At 35.0% G+C, this 17,228-nt stretch overlaps 4 protein-coding genes across 5 annotated transcripts; all 4 read right to left on the minus strand.

Annotated features, from left to right (window-relative positions):
• Positions 1-1,786: 1,786 nt before the first annotated feature.
• LOC132791539 (leucine-rich repeat-containing protein 59) lies at positions 1,787-4,305 on the minus strand. Its single transcript, XM_060800501.1, has 4 exons — positions 4,048-4,305; positions 3,410-3,469; positions 3,073-3,339; positions 1,787-2,966 (listed from the first exon to the last, which is right to left on the minus strand). Exons 1-4 carry the CDS (start codon positions 4,153-4,155, stop codon positions 2,400-2,402), a joined length of 1,002 nt encoding a protein of 333 aa, XP_060656484.1. The 5' UTR covers positions 4,156-4,305; the 3' UTR covers positions 1,787-2,399.
• A 316-nt stretch (positions 4,306-4,621) lies between these two features.
• LOC132791788 (small ribosomal subunit protein uS4) lies at positions 4,622-6,083 on the minus strand. The gene is made up of 4 exons (XM_060800859.1): positions 6,013-6,083; positions 5,574-5,819; positions 5,189-5,375; positions 4,622-4,888 (listed from the first exon to the last, which is right to left on the minus strand). Exons 2-4 carry the CDS (start codon positions 5,794-5,796, stop codon positions 4,711-4,713), a joined length of 588 nt encoding a protein of 195 aa, XP_060656842.1. The 5' UTR covers positions 5,797-5,819; positions 6,013-6,083; the 3' UTR covers positions 4,622-4,710.
• A 138-nt stretch (positions 6,084-6,221) lies between these two features.
• Positions 6,222-6,833, minus strand: LOC132793414 (uncharacterized). Its single transcript, XM_060803330.1, has 3 exons — positions 6,699-6,833; positions 6,474-6,621; positions 6,222-6,417 (listed from the first exon to the last, which is right to left on the minus strand). Exons 1-3 carry the CDS (start codon positions 6,737-6,739, stop codon positions 6,274-6,276), a joined length of 333 nt encoding a protein of 110 aa, XP_060659313.1. The 5' UTR covers positions 6,740-6,833; the 3' UTR covers positions 6,222-6,273.
• A 4,130-nt stretch (positions 6,834-10,963) lies between these two features.
• On the minus strand, positions 10,964-11,527 carry LOC132792552 (uncharacterized). Of its 2 annotated transcripts, none has more exons than XR_009633019.1 (3): positions 11,231-11,414; positions 11,031-11,174; positions 10,964-10,978 (listed from the first exon to the last, which is right to left on the minus strand). XR_009633019.1 is itself a non-coding variant. In XM_060801975.1 (3 exons), the coding sequence occupies exons 1-3, from the start codon at positions 11,508-11,510 to the stop codon at positions 11,031-11,033; spliced, it is 348 nt and encodes a 115-aa protein (XP_060657958.1). In that variant the 5' UTR covers positions 11,511-11,527; the 3' UTR covers positions 10,981-11,030. The 2 variants fall into 2 exon arrangements, 1 of the variants encoding a protein (XP_060657958.1); XM_060801975.1 differs by lacking the exon at positions 10,964-10,978 and adding an exon at positions 11,478-11,527 and having other exon boundaries at positions 10,981-11,174; positions 11,231-11,401.
• Between the last annotated feature and the right edge of the window lie 5,701 nt (positions 11,528-17,228).

The raw sequence follows: 17,228 nt of genomic DNA on the forward strand, positions 1-17,228 counted from the left end.
CCGAATATATCTATCAGTTTATGGTGAAATTGACTTGCTAAACCAGTATTTTTTTGCAAGTCATATTCAATTAAACACATGCGAACAGAGAATTAAAGTGCCTGTTTTTTTTATTGTATAAATAAACAAAAAACTGAAAGCAGCACATGCTTAAAACTCGTGTGCTGTGAGCGACAAAGAGAGAGAGAGATATTATGAGCGTTATCTATGTAGGGTTGACTTCGGGAGCAAGCGCTAAATGTTTGGCTATTCAGCTAATATTCGTGGGAGCCCTGCAGTTTGTGGGGATACTTAATATCTAGATTAGTCATCGGTAATTCACTTCTCATAATCCTGCATAATTTCGCCACACAATCGACGATTCGAGAAACTCATTGGAATTAGTATACCTTGATATTACGGAATGTTAAAGTTTAGAGCAAGGATTGCACTCATATGTTTAATATTAAAAATGACAATAAATATTTATAATTAAAAAAATAATGATTAGGTCATCGTCAAAATACGCACTGTTACATTCAATTATAAATAAATGTTTCTTTATTTGAAAATAACAAAATAAATCAATATTAGCGGTCCGTGTTTCAGAGACTATATCAGTTAGATATGACATATCATAATTACCCCATTGTCTTTATTATAATAATAATATATAAGATTCTTGACGTCAGATACTAGGTTCATTTTTAGAAAATCTTAACGTCTGCTTCCGCCCGAAACACATTTTATATTAGCTCTCTAACTTGTTATCATTTCGTTCTACAAATTTTCTTGAATCTCAAGCAACTTGATTTGACGATGCTTCCTCTATAAATATATGCGTTAAAGTTCTACAAGTGCCCCATTGAAATGCTGATAATTTCTATTTATTACTGCACCATATATTATTAATATAAATATTAAACGAGATTATCTGGAATTTCTAAGCGTAATAATTGCACCGTTTGGCTCATAAATATATGTATGTTAGATAATCTTATTAAAAATGAATGAATCAATAAAAAAAAGAACTCAAATAATGCAGTTGTAGCCGACTGTGGAACACCCTATACTTGTGCTGTGGGAAATACATATGTAAATGATAAGCGCTTGTAAAATGCTAATGTATTAGAATTCAATTCACACTTTCTTGGAAAAAGATCATGATGTATTCCTACAACGTATTTTCTACGGGTCAATCGTAATGCCTTTCTCAGGATCTTTGCACCTTACAAAATGTTCTTGTACAATAAGAAAATCATTATAAAACATCAAAGTTGCGACGCAGCCAAATTCGTTTTAAAGGGTTCGTATTAAAGTTGCTGAACTGGATAATTATGTGGGTTAACTATATATTGATTGAGAGAGCGTGATGGGGTCAATGGATACAGAACTGGCTCGTCAATTAGAACGTTCCAGAATCGGCAATTCCATAAGTAATTGCTAGGTAATTTCATAATTTGAGCACATAGAACTTTACGAGTTTGTGCTCTCTGTTAAAATGTAAAACTTTATTCGAAAAATCAGCAATTCTTTTTGTTGTATACATATTTTCCATAAATTACATACAATATAATATTTAATTTAATTTCTGTTTAAATAATACAATTCAATATACTATATGAAACCAATATACTTTGTTTCTCTTTTGTTTTTGCAGATAATAAACTATGTCTGTGTGTGATATTTCGTATGAAACTTATACTTGAGAGATTTCAAATCTGTCAGCATTAAATCGTAAGTTTCCAACAACTCTCACTAATTTATCAGGCTATAACTTTTGTTGGAAAATAAAACAAAAAAAGGATTCAATAAAAACAAATTGTGATTATAAATTGCACAAGAAATTCTTACAGAATGCGTTTGTGTGTGATGTGATTCATTACAGAGATATTCGATGGTACACCAAATAAATATTAGTATACCTAACCTATGTATGTAGTATATATGTTATTACTTGAGATGAGTTTTATGAGAGTTGTGTTGTATGTTTGAGCGTGTGAAGCACGTTGACTGTGTCTGTAGTTTCTATTTGTGTGTTATGAATGTATATTGTCAGTTTGGAACTGCAATTCAGTTACTATTGAGTTATAGTTTGATCTATTGTATCGTTAATGTTAGTTAAGATGTGTTGATTGATTCGATGCGTTGCGATGCGTTGCGTTTCGATTGATTGTAGTTCTTGTGGTAAAAATTTCTTGCCCCTGGACGTAAGTTCTTAAATTTATATACATACAATATATAGTATGGCAGTACAATTCGTTTTCTTTCTTTTCGTTTCATTTTTTTGGGGGGGTTTTTGGGGGGTTATATCAATGTTACATATTTCAAATGTCTCATCCACACGCGCATCCGAGGTTCGAGTCTTGGGTTACTTATTTGAAGCCGAGCGCCGTCTATGGCTTCAAATAAATGAATCGTCAGTGCTCCTCTGGCGGTGTGCGAAACTCCGAGATCCAATCGGTGACACGCAATCGAAAGATTTCCGTTTTGGTCAAGATCCAATCGCGATACTGATGCGGTATATACTCGACCAGTTTGTCCGCAATTTCAGGATTCTTAAACATGATCATATAGATAATGAGCACATTGACCATAAACAACAGCATAAAGGTCATCAGCGAGGAAAAAGCTACTCCCGAGAGCGTTGCAAACCAATTGCCGCCCTGCGTTGTCGACGATTTCTTCTTTTGATTGTGCTTTTGATTTGTGGTCTTCGTGGCGGCAGCAGCAGCGTGTATGGGTTTGATGCTCAACTCGTTTTCGTTGACAGCGCCCGGTTTCTTTGCTTTGGACTTTTTGTTTGCCTTGCTCGACTTCTTGCTGTTGACCTCGCCACCACCACCGCCATTAGCTTTGGCTGTGCTGTGGTTGGAGCTGGTGCTGCCATCACCATCGCCGGCTCCGGCCATTTGTTGACGTTCCTGCGCAGCGGCGAGACGTTCACGTTCAAGAAATTCGGACTTGAAGTTAACACAAACGTTGACCTACCAACAACCAAATTGAAAAGAGAAAAATGTCAGCAAATTGTTGTAGGGTAAAGTACATGAATGAAAGTGTACACTTGAAGTGAAGTGGTCCACTTCTGCTTACAGTATTCTTGGCCGCCTGTTGGCAGTCCTTCAGCGTGGAGCAGCGACCCACAATTTTCTCCCAGGCGGGTGTCAAAGGATTGCCCTTCAAGTCCAAATACCGCAAGCGACTCAAGCGCCCAAAACTCAAGGGCAAATGCTCCAAGCTGTTGTTGTACAAGTCCAAATGACGCAGATGCTCCAATTGGCCAAAATCATCCGGCAGCATGCGTATTTGATTCTTGCTCAGATCAAGTTTAACCAGCCGTGTGAGTGTCGTAAAGTTGCGCTAATAAAGTGTAAAAAGAGAGATTAAATACTAATGCGTTAATTAGCTTAATTTGCGATTTTCAACTTACACCAAGTGTGACCAGACGATTGCTGGAGAGATCCAGGAAGGTAACGCGTTTGAACGAAGCCTGCAAAGGTTCCAAATAAACTGAGTGAACAGTTCAATTTCAAACAGGATGTGTCGAAAAAAGAAACCCCCGAAAAAAAACACACATAACTGAATTTTTGGCAATGACCGAGCAACGGGGTGGCAAACTGTCCTTCAACTGCTGCTGTTGTTGCTGCTGCCAAATCACAAAAATCAACCCCCTAAAGCAGTTTCACACATACACACACACGCACACATTCACTCACACACTCTCACACACATCTGCTTCAATGCGGGGCTCTCAAGTGTAAATGCAATGCAGTCAACGTCAGCGTTAATTGCAAGCCAGCCAACAGCCGGCAACAACAACCACAACAAAAACAACAACAAGACGAGAGTGAGACTTGTCTTGGTGCAAGCGAGATAGCCGCATATATGGTTGACTAGACTGCTGCCAGACTGGGCATCGCTTTGTTTGCCTTGCATCGTGTGTGGGGGCGGCGGCACTTGTGGGGGGGCGTGCCAGGTCAGACAACGACAAAACAGTGTATCAGCTAATTAGCTATGCATTGATATTATTTGCCATTAGCCGCAGCACCCCATAAATCGTGTACTTACAATTTCACGGACTGGGATCTCGGTAAGCTCCGATAAACTGAGATCGCAGTGCTCATCCTCGACTCGTTCCTTTACATTCACTTTCACTTTATCAACGCCCTTTGGCATGTTTACTGTGTGTGTGTGCTATTATTATTTGAATTTGTCTAATTGAGAACTCTATACACGCACTTGTGTGTACGATAATAATAATTTTGTATGCCAACTAGTCGAAATGAAAAACCAAAACACAGCTGCACTCTCCAAAAGCCGCTCTGTGACTGCCGGGCGCATAGTACCCACATCAAAATAGTGGTAACGCCATGCGCAGGTGCACAAACTACGCTGTCGACTGTGACGTCACAAATGTGCGCCACTTGCCGGTCGATGCACTGCAATTATTTCTATTTTTACGTGACTTAGCTATGCAAATATTCTATAAATTGCTTTAATTATGCAATTCCTATCAATAACACATAATTATTAAAAGTGCCTGTGCGTGTTTTGCATATTATTTTGTATTTTATTAAATGCACATTTCCGCTGACCATCTGGCAACGCCAGACACCGCCTAGTATTTAAAAAAGACCATCTGTTTTTTATTTAAAATTTTACGTTTATTTTGTGTGTAAACATTTTGCAACTTTACTTTTTACAAAAAAATGTAAACTTAGCAGAGCTGGTTTACTCTTCCTCCTCATCAGCAGCGGCAGCACCACCACCCTGGTTCTTCTTCAGGTTCTTCCTCTTGACGCGGCCAGGACGGCCGCCACCGAAGGGCGACTTCAGGGAGAAGTCAATGTGCTTCTGCGAATCCAGACGCACCACGAACGATGGAATGTTGACCACCTGCTTGCGCACACTATATAAAAGAATGAAGAATAAAGCTTGTTAATATTAGAGAACTAACCACGTGTGCTAGCTGCAAATACAGTTGGAGCAAAAAGTGTTCAGTGCAACTTACGCAATGCATCTCTGCATTATGGTTTAAGAGTCTCATCCATGGTGGAATCAACGACTTCTACACAACCAAAAGACGTTGAGAGCCGGTGCAAGTAAACTTGTTCGACTCCCAAGTGGTCTTACTGAACATATACCAATGATTTTATATATTGCCTTGCGACGTTTTGTATTTCCGCCGCCTGCTCAAGCGAATATTTACCGGATGTGACGCTGACGGATCAACACACGGGCATGATGGATGGACTTGGCCAATCCCAGCTTGAACACCTGGGTCTGCAGACGACGCTCCAAGAAATCCTCAATCTTAAGACCGAGCACGTAATCGAGCTTCATGCGAGACTCATCCAAGACACCAATGCGCACCAGACGACGCAGAAGAGCATTACCTAAAACAAGAACATCATGTTAGTTGCATGTTACTGGGAGATATCATATAACATAGATGAAGCTGGCTTCTCAGTGTGTATTGGTTAACGTCAATGCATTTGTTCAGACAAGAAGTGTCAGAATTATTATTTTATTGTAATACAAATCATCACATGACGTGGTGCTAGCAATACTGAGATTGCTAATGGTGAACTTACCCTGGAACAGACGCTTCTCGTCCTTCTCATCCAAAGTGAGCAGATCACGGGCAGCCTTACGGATCTTGGCCAAAGCGTACTTGACGCGCCACACCTCACGCTTGTTGCGGAGACCGTACTCGCCGATGATTTTCAACTCCTGATCCAGACGCGCCTTTTCATAGGGGCGACGGGGAGTCACATAGGTCTTTGAGAAGACCGAGGGTATGCGGCCGTTAACCATGATTCCAACAATTCAACCGAGTTCTGTAAAATGTACATGTGTTGAGGTTAGTTTTAATCGTGTAATATTGAATGCATCCCATCACTTTTTAAGAAAATTACTACACTTAATCATTGTTGCGTTACTATTACAATGTATTATGTTGTTATTTCGATAAAATGTAGTTGTTTTACTTTATATTTTGAGATTTTGGTTTTTGGGCGAAATTTTACGTACGTTCGGTTCAATGTTTCACGCTGAAAGAAAGAGTAAGAGAAATAGTGTGACCGCATGAAGATATTTAAAATATTCCACAAAATCTTGATTTCATCTGGCAACACTTATTTAGTATATATTCTGCATATCAGTGTGGCAACGTGCAGACAAGTAATTTTAGTAGTTCGGCAATGTCAAAAAATCACCAAGAGATGGCGCTAATAATTAATTTATTTTTTTTTTAATTTGTAAAATAAACATTAGTTTTGTGCTATTTAGTCATTAATTCTGAGTGCCATAGAATTTCACAGTAGTTCTCCACTTTTTATTAGCTGCCACACGCATCTGCAAAATGTAGTTACCCTTAGGAGCCGGAATCTCCGTGAAGAATTTCTCACTGTCGATGCCATAATAAATAATATCGTGCTGGGAAAATATAATTATAGTTGTGTATTAAAATTTTTATATGAAATAAATAGTACCTGATAAGGACACGAGTGATTAGCATTCGTGTATTTATTAAAATGCTGGTTTATTAAGTGGAACATTTGAGAAGGCGCGTTCTTTCCCATGAAAGCACAGAAATCAAATGTCTCGTTCATTATTTGCATCCGGTAAGCCTTTGTAACCCTAGAAAAGATGAGATTTATCTGGAAAACATGTTGTAAATAATGTGTAATATTTCGTACAATGTAGACGACACTTACGGTGACGTCATTAACAGGTCTTTTATCACGCATTGCGACATGAAAGTTTAATGAAGTTTGCCCTTTAGCATCGGTTTGCATTTCACAGTGTTTGAAATAGCAATAATTTAAATCCAATGGGGTACATTCTGCTTTCGTGACAGCAAAATCAGCTTGACTTGGAGCTGTACAAAATATTTGCAGGAGCAATATAAGCCATATCATTATATAATTATTCCGTTGTTCCATGTTTTCAAATCGAGGTTTTGGTTTCAACTGTACTTTATACGAAAATAGTGGTGTGTAGAAAATTTGCAGACTATTTTATTTATCTTAAATCATCGTTTCGTTGACTGAATCAATTTTGTGCATGTAATTGCATTGTTATGAAATTAAATACTGCTCAACAACAAAATGGTTGAAAATTAAGCAACGGTAATTATTTTTTGAAGCCACAGCATTCGAAATAGTTGGCAGCGTCCAGGTAATTAATGTCAGTTTTTGGGATACACAAGGAAAAAATACCTAGAGATCGCGCCACAATTATTGTTAATCGTAATTAATAATGTGCGGTGTCCGTTATTAATGTACAGTGCCAAAGAATTTTACATGAGCCCTCCACTTTTTATTGGCTGCCACTTTCATCTGCAAAATGTAGTTACCCTTAGGAGCCGGTATCTCCGTTAAAAATTGTTCATTTTTCGTGCCATAATAGATGATATCGTGCTGGGAGAATAATTTAAAAGTTGTGTATTATAAATATTATGCATATGCTAGAAAATTTACCTGATAAGGACAAGAGTGATTAGCATTTGTCAATTTCATAAATTGTTTGTTTATAAAACTAAGCATCTTAGCTACAGCCGTGTTTCCCATGAAAGCACAGAAATCAAGAGACTCATCGAGAAGAGGGATTCGATACGTCTTACTGACCTTAAACAAAATCACATTTACCTGAAGAAATATTGTTAAAAATTAGTAATATTTTAAATGTAGTAATCGCTACTTACGGTAACATCATTCACGGGTCTTTTATCCCGCATAGCGACATGAAAGTGCATAAAAGTGTGACCTTTATCATCGGTTTTCATTTCACAGTGTTTAAAATAGCAATGATTTAAATCTAGTCCAATACATTCAGCTTTCGATACAGAGAGAAGGGCTTGACTCGGAACTGAACAGAATCCTTGCAAGAGAAGAAATTGTAGAAATATTCTAAAATCAGTCCGTATTTCCATGTTGGTGACTCAAAACTTTTGTGCCAATTGTTCAAAAGTTAAAAATCGCAGTCTATTTTTGTTATCTTCAATCAGTAGCTTGTTGACTGAATCAATTTGGCGAATATAATTGCTATATTATGAAATTAAATATATTTCAAATTCCAAGTAATTATATACGAGTTTAAATACTGTTTCGTCATACACAGACATTATATTTTAAGTTAAAAACAGACAAATAAAAAAGAATAACAATCTTTAGAGACTAAATATTTGGTAAAACGATAAACTTGCCAAGCGATGGCGCCACAAATTGCCAACAGATGGCGCCACAACGTTTGTTCTTTGGCGTCTTCATTGGTGTGGTCGATTTAATGAAAATGCCGTTGTTTTTAACTTAAGTTTATTGATTATTAAAAACGTATAAGTAGCGTAATCGAAAGCACAAATTGAAGTGGCTTCGCAATGAAGTTGACTGCGATCCATTCATGGGTTGCCCAACTAATCGTTTGGTGTTGCCAGCATATGGGCAATAGGTGGCTGACAGAGTTGCCACAGTTTATCGTAATTGGCACAATTCGATGTTGTGTAGTGTTCTTTATTAATATACAGTACCAAAGAATTTCACATTAGCCCTCCACTTTTTATCGGTTGCCACTTTCATCTGCAAAATGTAGTTACCCTTAGGAGCCGGTATCTCCGTTAAAAATTGTTCATTTTTGGTGCCATAATAGATGATATCGTGCTGGAAGAATAATTTAAAAGTTGTGTATTATGAATATTATGTAAATGCAAGAAAATTTACCTGATAAGGACAAGAGTGATTAGCATTTGTCAATTTACTAAATTGTTGGTATATAAAACTGAACATCTTAGCTACAGCCGTGTCTCCCATGAAAGCACATAAATCAAAAGACTCGTCGAAAAGAGGGATTCGATACGTCTTACTGACCTTGAACAAGATCAGATTTACCTGAAGAAATATTGTTAAAAGTGAATAATATTTTAAATTTAGTAATCGTTACTTACGGTAATATCATTCATGGGTCTTTCATCCCGTAAAGCGACATGAAAGTGCATAAAAGTTTGACCTTTATCATCGGTTTTCATTTCACAGTGCTTGAAATAACAATGTTTTAAATCCAATCCAATACATTCAGCTTTCGATATAGAGACAAGAGCTTGACTCGGAACTGAACAGAATCCTTGCAATAGAAAAACCAATAGCAGAATGCTATAATCATTCCGAATTTCCATGTTGGTGACTCAAAGCTTTTGTGCCAATTGTTCAGTAGTGCAAAATCGCAGTCTATTTTTATTATTTTCAATCAGTAGCTGGTTGACTGAATCAATTTGGCGAATATAATTGCTATATTATGAAATTAAATATATTTCAAATTCCAAGTAATTATATACAAGTTTAAATGCTGTTATCTGTTCGTCATACACAGACTTTATATTTTAAGTTAAAAACAGTCAAATAAAAAACAATAACAATCTTTAGAGACTAAAAACTTGCCAAGCGATGGCGCCACAAATTGCCTAGAGATGGCGCCACAACGTTTGTTCGCCGTAATTGTTCAACGATTTTATATTAATGTTGAACAGCAAAGAATTTTACATTAACTTTCCACTTTTTATAGATGCCCACTCTCATCTGTAAAATGTAGTTACCCTTGGGAGCTGGTATCTCGGATAAAAATCTTTCATTGTCGATACCATAATAGATGATATCGTGCTGGAAGAACCCAAATTTAGCATAGCTTTGAATTATTTGGAATGTCAACTTACCTGGTAAGGACAGGAGTGATTAGCATTCGTGAATTTGCTAAAATGTTGGAACATGAATTTGTATATTTTAGCTAGCGCCGATTCTTTCATGAAAGCACAGAAATCAAAGGACTCGTCAAAGATCGGGATTCTATAAGTCCTGCTAACCTTAAACAAGGTCAGATTTATCTAAACAAATATATTTAATAATATCCTTATATATAAAGTATAATTCGTCACTTACAGTGATGTTATCAAGTGGTTGTTTATTCCGCATAGCGACATAGAAGTTTAGAAAAGTTTGACCGTTTGCATCGGTTCTCATTTCACAGTTTTTAAAATAACAATGTTTGTAATCCAATGAAGTGCACTCTGCCTTCGTGACGGAGATAACCGCTTGACTCGGAAACGAAGAGAATCCATGTAAAAGAAGAACGAATAGCAAGATGTTATACACAGTCCGTTGTTCCATCTTTACGACGAAAAGCTTTTATGCCAATTGTTCAGTACACAAAAATAGCAGTCCGTTTTATTTATCTTCAATCAGTAGCTGGTTGACTGAATCAATTTGGCGATAATAATTGCTCTATTATGGAATTAAATATATAAATACAAAGTAATTATAAGTGTATAAGTGCTCATAAATGAATTAAATATAACTCAAATAAAAAAATAAACATTTTTAGAAAGTCTAGTGATTAGTGTAGGACGAGAAAATTGACAAAAGATGGCGACACAATGTTTGTTTGTCGTAATCATGAAGTGTACTTTATTAGTTGAATAGCACAGATTTTTACAACAACCTTCCACTTTTTATTGGTGGCCACTTCCATCCGGAAGTGTTTGATATCCCATGAAGTACATTCTGCCTTCGTGACATTCTGCCTTAGAACAGAACAGAATCCTCCCAAGAGAAACACAAACAAGTCCGCTGTATCATGCTGTCGACTTATGTTAATTGTACGACAATTTAGTTGTCTAATTTATATACTTACACAAATATATAATACTATATACGAAAATTACAGTTTATTTTATTTATCTATATGTCTGAATCAATTTTGTGTGTTTTAATTGCTTTATTCTGGAATTAAAAATTTCTCAAATACGAAGTAGTTATATTTTGAAAATTTTAAATGATGATATTCATCAGTACATAGACTTTGTTTTATTTTTCAATACTTTTCAAATAAAAAAAGCACAAAAAGAGAAAACAATGATCGCCAGATAGCTAGTAATTAATTTTAGATAATTGCCAAGAGATGGCGCCACAACTTGTTGCTCTCGTAATTATAAGGCACAACGTGATTGTCCCTTTATATGTAAGTATTACGTATTGGGTAACACATTATTTTAAGCAATGTACTTAGCCTTGAGTACCATAGAATTTCACAATAGCTTTCCACTTTTTATTAGCCGCCACTCTCATCAGCAGAATATAATTACCCTTAGGAGCCGGTATCTCCGATAAAAATCGTTCGTTGTCCACGCCATAAAAAATAATATCGTGCTAAACAAACGTAATGATAGCAAAGTATTTAACTTTTTCAATAAAAGTATATTCACCTGATATGGGCAGGAATGATTAGCATTCGTGAATTTATTAAAATGCTGCGTTATGAAGTTGAACATTTTAGCTAATACACCAGACTGTCCCATGTAAGCACAGAAATCAATTGTCTCGTTGAAAATGGGTATTCGATAAGTTTTAGTGACCTTAAATAAGCTGATGTTTATCTGAAAGTATTCTTGATTTAATTCTGTATAATATTTAAAAAAAAATAATTGAAGTATAATATTTATTGGCACTTACGAGAACATCGTTATTAGGACTTTTATCCCTCATAGCCACATAGAAGTGTAGAAAAGTTTGACCTTTTGGATCGGTTCTCATTTCGCAGTGTTTGAAATAAGAATGTTTTAGATCCAATGCTGTGCACTCTGCCTTCGTGACTGTCACATGTGCTTGACTTCGAAATGTATAAAAGATTTGCAATAGCAAAGTTAGCAGCAAGATGATATAATCAATCCGTTGTTCCATGTTAACGACTTGAGACTTTTATGTGAATTGGGAAAAATACAAAAGTTTTAGTTGTGCACTATTTTCACGCTAGTTTATTTATCTAAAATTGGTAATAATGATTGGTTGACTGAATCAATTTTGCAAATATAACATAATTGCTTAATTATGAAATACAAAATAGTAAAATTATAAATTATAGATGCTGATTTCAATCAGTTTTTGTTACATAAACTTTATATTCACTGCGCCAAAGAGGCGAGGTAAAGGTTTTGATAGCCACCATGTATTCTCCATTGGGCATGGGCAAGTTATTCATTATATGATTACCGTTGTATTTCAAGTTCTTAACAACAATAGCGTGCTGTGAATAATACGAATGAATATAAAATATAAGCTTAAAATCAATAACAAATTCTCTTACATTGAACGGACAACTGTGATTGAAGTTTGTGGTCGTTATCCAAGTCTTGTAAAAAGCGTGAAATAATGGCTGCGAATCCATGTTGCGCATATAGCCGCAATAATCCACAGTTTGATTGAACAGAAATGGTCGATATCCATTCGATTGCTTAAACAATTGAATATGCAACTTGATATCGTCGATGGGCAGTTGATGGTAGTTACAAATGCTGTTGACCTCAGTGACACCGCGACGCACGATTTTCATTTCGCACTTTTCAAACTCACAGAAACTCGGATCGTAACACTTGCAAGTCAATTTTTTGATTACAAAGAGACTTTCCACAAAACCTGGACATATTAAAAAAATTCCACACAATATGAAAATGTAGTGCATCTTGTTCAATGTTTGTTTTTTAACTGATTTCCATGTGTCGCATTTAAACGCTTGCGAATATTATTTGCAATCATATTTATAGTATTGCTATTATATGCGTGCTTTAGTCGTATAATTGTTTTAATGGGCACGCTTTGAAAATGTATTTTCGACTTTGAAATTTGTGCTTCATTGAGCGCCAAAACTCAGTAATTTTTAAATAATAGTTTTATTTAAAGGAACGTAAAGTAATATATTGATTATAACTTTCTAGTTTGAAGAAAGTTTGAGCTTTTGATTAATCGACTTATAATGACAACTTAATTTTATTCATTGTCGGATAACTTTCATATTAACATATTTAACTCACACTCAATCAGTTCGCATTAAAAAAACTTTGAATTCAGATCGCCAAGTTTTCGCGAAAGCAATTTTCACAACTATCATGTATTCTCCATTGGGCATAGGCATATCCTCAAGGAATGGGCTACCGCCATAAGCAAAGTTATTTACAATAATATCGTGCTGTTGAATGAAATGAATCCATTAAGATTTTACAGAGATTTCACTCATTTCAACTTACATCAACGGGACATGAGTGATTGAGGTTTGTGTAGTCGACGAAGGTTTTGTGCACAGCATAAACTAATGGATACGAAATAGGATTGCGCATATAGAAACAGTAATCAAAAGTGTGATTCAACATAAACGATTGATAGCCATTTGTTTTGCGGAACAATTCAAAGTGAACCTTAAAGTCGTTTATTGGTTTCCGATATATTTCGCATTTCATATTGAACTCGATCACGCCACGTCGCACAACATTCATCTTGCACAGAGTGAAATCACAGAAACTTGTATCGTAGCACTTGCAATTTATTCGAGTGATCCTAAAAGAGCCGCCTTCAGTGGATTCGGGAAATATTATAAAAATACCGCACAAAATAATAATGAAATGCATGTTTCGATGGTTAGAAGAGAACTAAAATTCATATACAATATTGTCAAATGGCAATTGCAAAGTGCTTCACTCCAATCGCTTTTTAATTGCAGCGCATTTAATAACGTAATGTAATGTATGCGCAATATGCCATCGTTGCGTATGCGTAATGTGAAACTAATACGGCATTGTTTTAAATGAATTATTTACATTTTGAATTATATTTGTTATTTGGTTTATTAGTTGCTTTTTAATGATGTCTATATTATATTTGCTAATGTAAATTTAAATGCGGTATTTCAATTTCGTATGTGCGAAATATGCTAGCGACGCGTATGCGTATGCGTAATGTGAAATTTGTTTTTGTTTTAGTTTCCATTGATTTGACAACATTTTCAATTATGTTTAAGCAAATTGTTATTAATTGCTTGTAACGGTTGGGACATACATTTTTTTGTAGCATTTCTACTTCTTACAGAAAAAGTATGCCTACCTTGCGTATACGTAATATGGAAATAATAAAACTAATTTCTATAGCTTAAAATTAATTGACAACATTTTAAATTATATATGTTTGTTGTATTCATATCAATTTTAATATCGCATTTTCATTTCTTAAGGTCATTGCCTACATTGCGTATACGTAATGTCAAACTAATTTCCCTTTTGTTAGTTTCATTCGGTTTGACATTTTAAATTGTATATGTAGTTAAATTTATGTTGGCTAGTCATTGTTTGAGTCACATAATTTTACGTATCATTTTTACTTCTTAAAGGAAAAATATGCCTACATTGTGTATACGCCATATGGAACCAACTTTTTTAGTATATATATGTATGTCTGATATATTTAGATGGATTAGTTGAGTTTTTAATAACGCAATTTAATTTCTGAAGGACTTCGCCTAGGCTGCGTATACGTAATGTAAAACTAATACGCAATTTTATTAAAGTTTTAACTACTTGACGACTTTTTAAGTTGTGTAAGTATTATTTACTTTTTAATGATATTTTACTTTTGTCTGATTTAATAGTTGATGCATTTCCGTTTCCTAAGAGCGAAACTACGTCTACGTTGCGTATGCTTAATGTGTTGCGGATAAATCTATTTCAAAATGAGTTTACAAAAATTTAAAACACACATTTAGTTATATTTGTAGTTGATTGGTTTGTTTTTAATAGTTATTATTTATCTTTGGTGACATAAATTTTAATGTTGCATTTCCATTTCTTCCAGGCGCCGACAAGCAGCTGAATAATGTAGTTGCCATTGGGAGCAGGAATATCCGGCAAAATAGCACCATCTTCTTTGCCAGCGAAAATAATATCATGCTATAGTTTATACAGTATTTAGTCAATTGTAGCTGCAAAACATTTAATGAAGGACGAACCTGAAAAGGACACGAATGATTCACGTTGGAATACTTCAAAGCATTTGCAGCAATGTGATTGAAAAATGTTGGAGCCAAAGCATTGTGAATAAACGCACAAAAATTGATGGTTTCATTGAGCACCGGAATACGATAAGATTTAGATACTTTAAACAAAGTAACGCCAACCTGTCAAATAAAGCAATTCAATTAAATATATTTTTTATGTTTTTTGTTAATATCTTTACTGACAATGACATCATCGATCGGTTCCTTGTAGCGCAAAGCTGCATAAACATTGTAAGTTGTTTGACCTTTTGCATTCGTATTTAATTCGCAATGCTTGAAATACATGAATGTCAAATCCAATGATTTGCATTCTGCTTTTGCCACTCGAAAGGAATTTGCTAGCGCAGATTCTGCACAGAATAGAATTAAAAGTGTTAGCCACATTTCGAATTTACGCGTTTGTCACTTAACTTGTTACTGGAAGTTGCAATTCTAGTATTTACTCTCTGCAATTGTAAATATTTCTAGCTTTAATAGTAGCCACTTTTGTAATTGTTTTGTGAATTTAAATAGAGTTCGAATTGTTTTTTTCATTTCAAGTTAATGGATCACTCGCGTTTAGTTACGCTTTATAGAAAAAGTTAATGACTTATTTAGGTTAACTAAATTGATTTCGGTGGGTTTTAGACTATTTAAAAAAAAAAACTGTTTCAGATGTAGCCAGATAACAAATAAAAAAGAAATATATAATTTATTGGTGAGTAAATATTGCGTCGAAATTTAAATTTTTTAATATGTGGGCAAGAAAACAGATATAGGGGTACTGTAGAGTAAACCTTAAGTGGAATTTAAAATGATTTATTACTTTACTTCAATTTGTGGAAGTTTTTTTTGTACTTATAAAAGTAACATAAACTCTTAAAAATGGTAGTAAATATGAATATTATTACAATGGGTAGATTTAATTTTAAATAATGTATTTAAATGATTGAAATTGCGATTAACTTGACCCTTAATTAAACAAAAGAAGAAGATACAGTTTGAAGAGTTAATTTTTTGTACCTCAAATTGAAATAGGAAATAGGCTTATAAAAAAAACTATAATATAGATTTTACTGTTTTCAAAATGTTTTTTTAAACATTGTTTTTAAATATAGCTTTAAAACTTCAAAATTTTTGTTTTTTTTATTCGGTTTATATGTGTAATATGTAGTTACTTTTATGTTAAGTTGTTTAAAATATAAAAAAAGGCTTTCTAATCGAATTAAAACATAACTTGGCTTATTAAATTTGAAGAAATATGATACAAACTTTTTTGCTGCAATTTAAATGTAACTATTTGGCTACTTAAACAATAAAAATTATACACATAAATATTATTCTGTGTTCCATAATACTACAAAGTAAAGTTTTGCTTGTCACTTCCTTTTGATACTGAAAATAATTAATTAAGCCAACAAATTCCTGCTCCTTATTTATTGGCCACAATATCTTCCCCTCTTTTTTTCTCTACATGTAAATTGTTCTAGAGCAACGTGTTGCTGCTGTTGTTATTGTTGTTGCTGGTGCTGTGGTTGAGGCAAAACTTTTGTAATAAAATGGCAACAGGGAAAACATTGTGCATTAAGTTGATGTTGCACACAAAACTTTAAGTCAATTTCAGTGACCACAAAAGCAAAGTTGCAAAGTGGCAGCGTTCCCTCCTCCCTTCCATACATTGCCTCATTCTCGCCCATTTGCCATTTCGCTTGCCACATGCGAGCGCATTGTAAATGCCACACAATGCTCCATGCAACGTTTGATGCATTGCTTGTTGATTTGTTTTATTGCCTCCGTCCCTCCTCACTGCTCTCTAAGTAATAGTTTAGTTTTATTGTCAGCCATTACTTAGCAGCAGGTGGCACCAACGGGCAATCGTGCCACTGGGCAATGGGGCATGGGGCACGGGGCAATAGGGCATGCAGTTTTGTTGCGTGACTTTGTAAGCTTGCAACAGCGCGAAACTTTTAATTAGACAAATTATGAGTTTACCACGTGCCGCGTTTAACTTGAACTTTAATATGCATAATTTTAATAGCAATCACTTGAGCTCAGTATCCTTCTCACTCTCTCTGACCTCACTTGCCACGGGCGTCTATCAAACTTTTTGCCGCAACCGGATTCGTTTGCATTATTAAGTATTATTGGACAGGGCAATTGTTGTTGATTGACTCTTAACTGTCGACTTTTGTTGCTCGAGTGCTTTGTTAATTGTTGCAATTCCAATTGCTTGCCATTTGCCAAATTGCTTTGCTCTGCTGGGATTTGTCATGTTTTAGCTGGAACTTGTAGGATAGATGGGCATAATAACGAAGTGGGAAAGGAGAATGTTTGACTATTGGAACTTAGAAACTATCGAACCTGAAGCCGTTAAATTTGTGAATAAGATGTAGGAAAAAATAGAATTA

Source organism: Drosophila nasuta, chromosome 3 (assembly GCF_023558535.2).
Source record: "Drosophila nasuta strain 15112-1781.00 chromosome 3, ASM2355853v1, whole genome shotgun sequence".
NCBI lineage: Eukaryota > Metazoa > Arthropoda > Insecta > Diptera > Drosophilidae > Drosophila > Drosophila nasuta.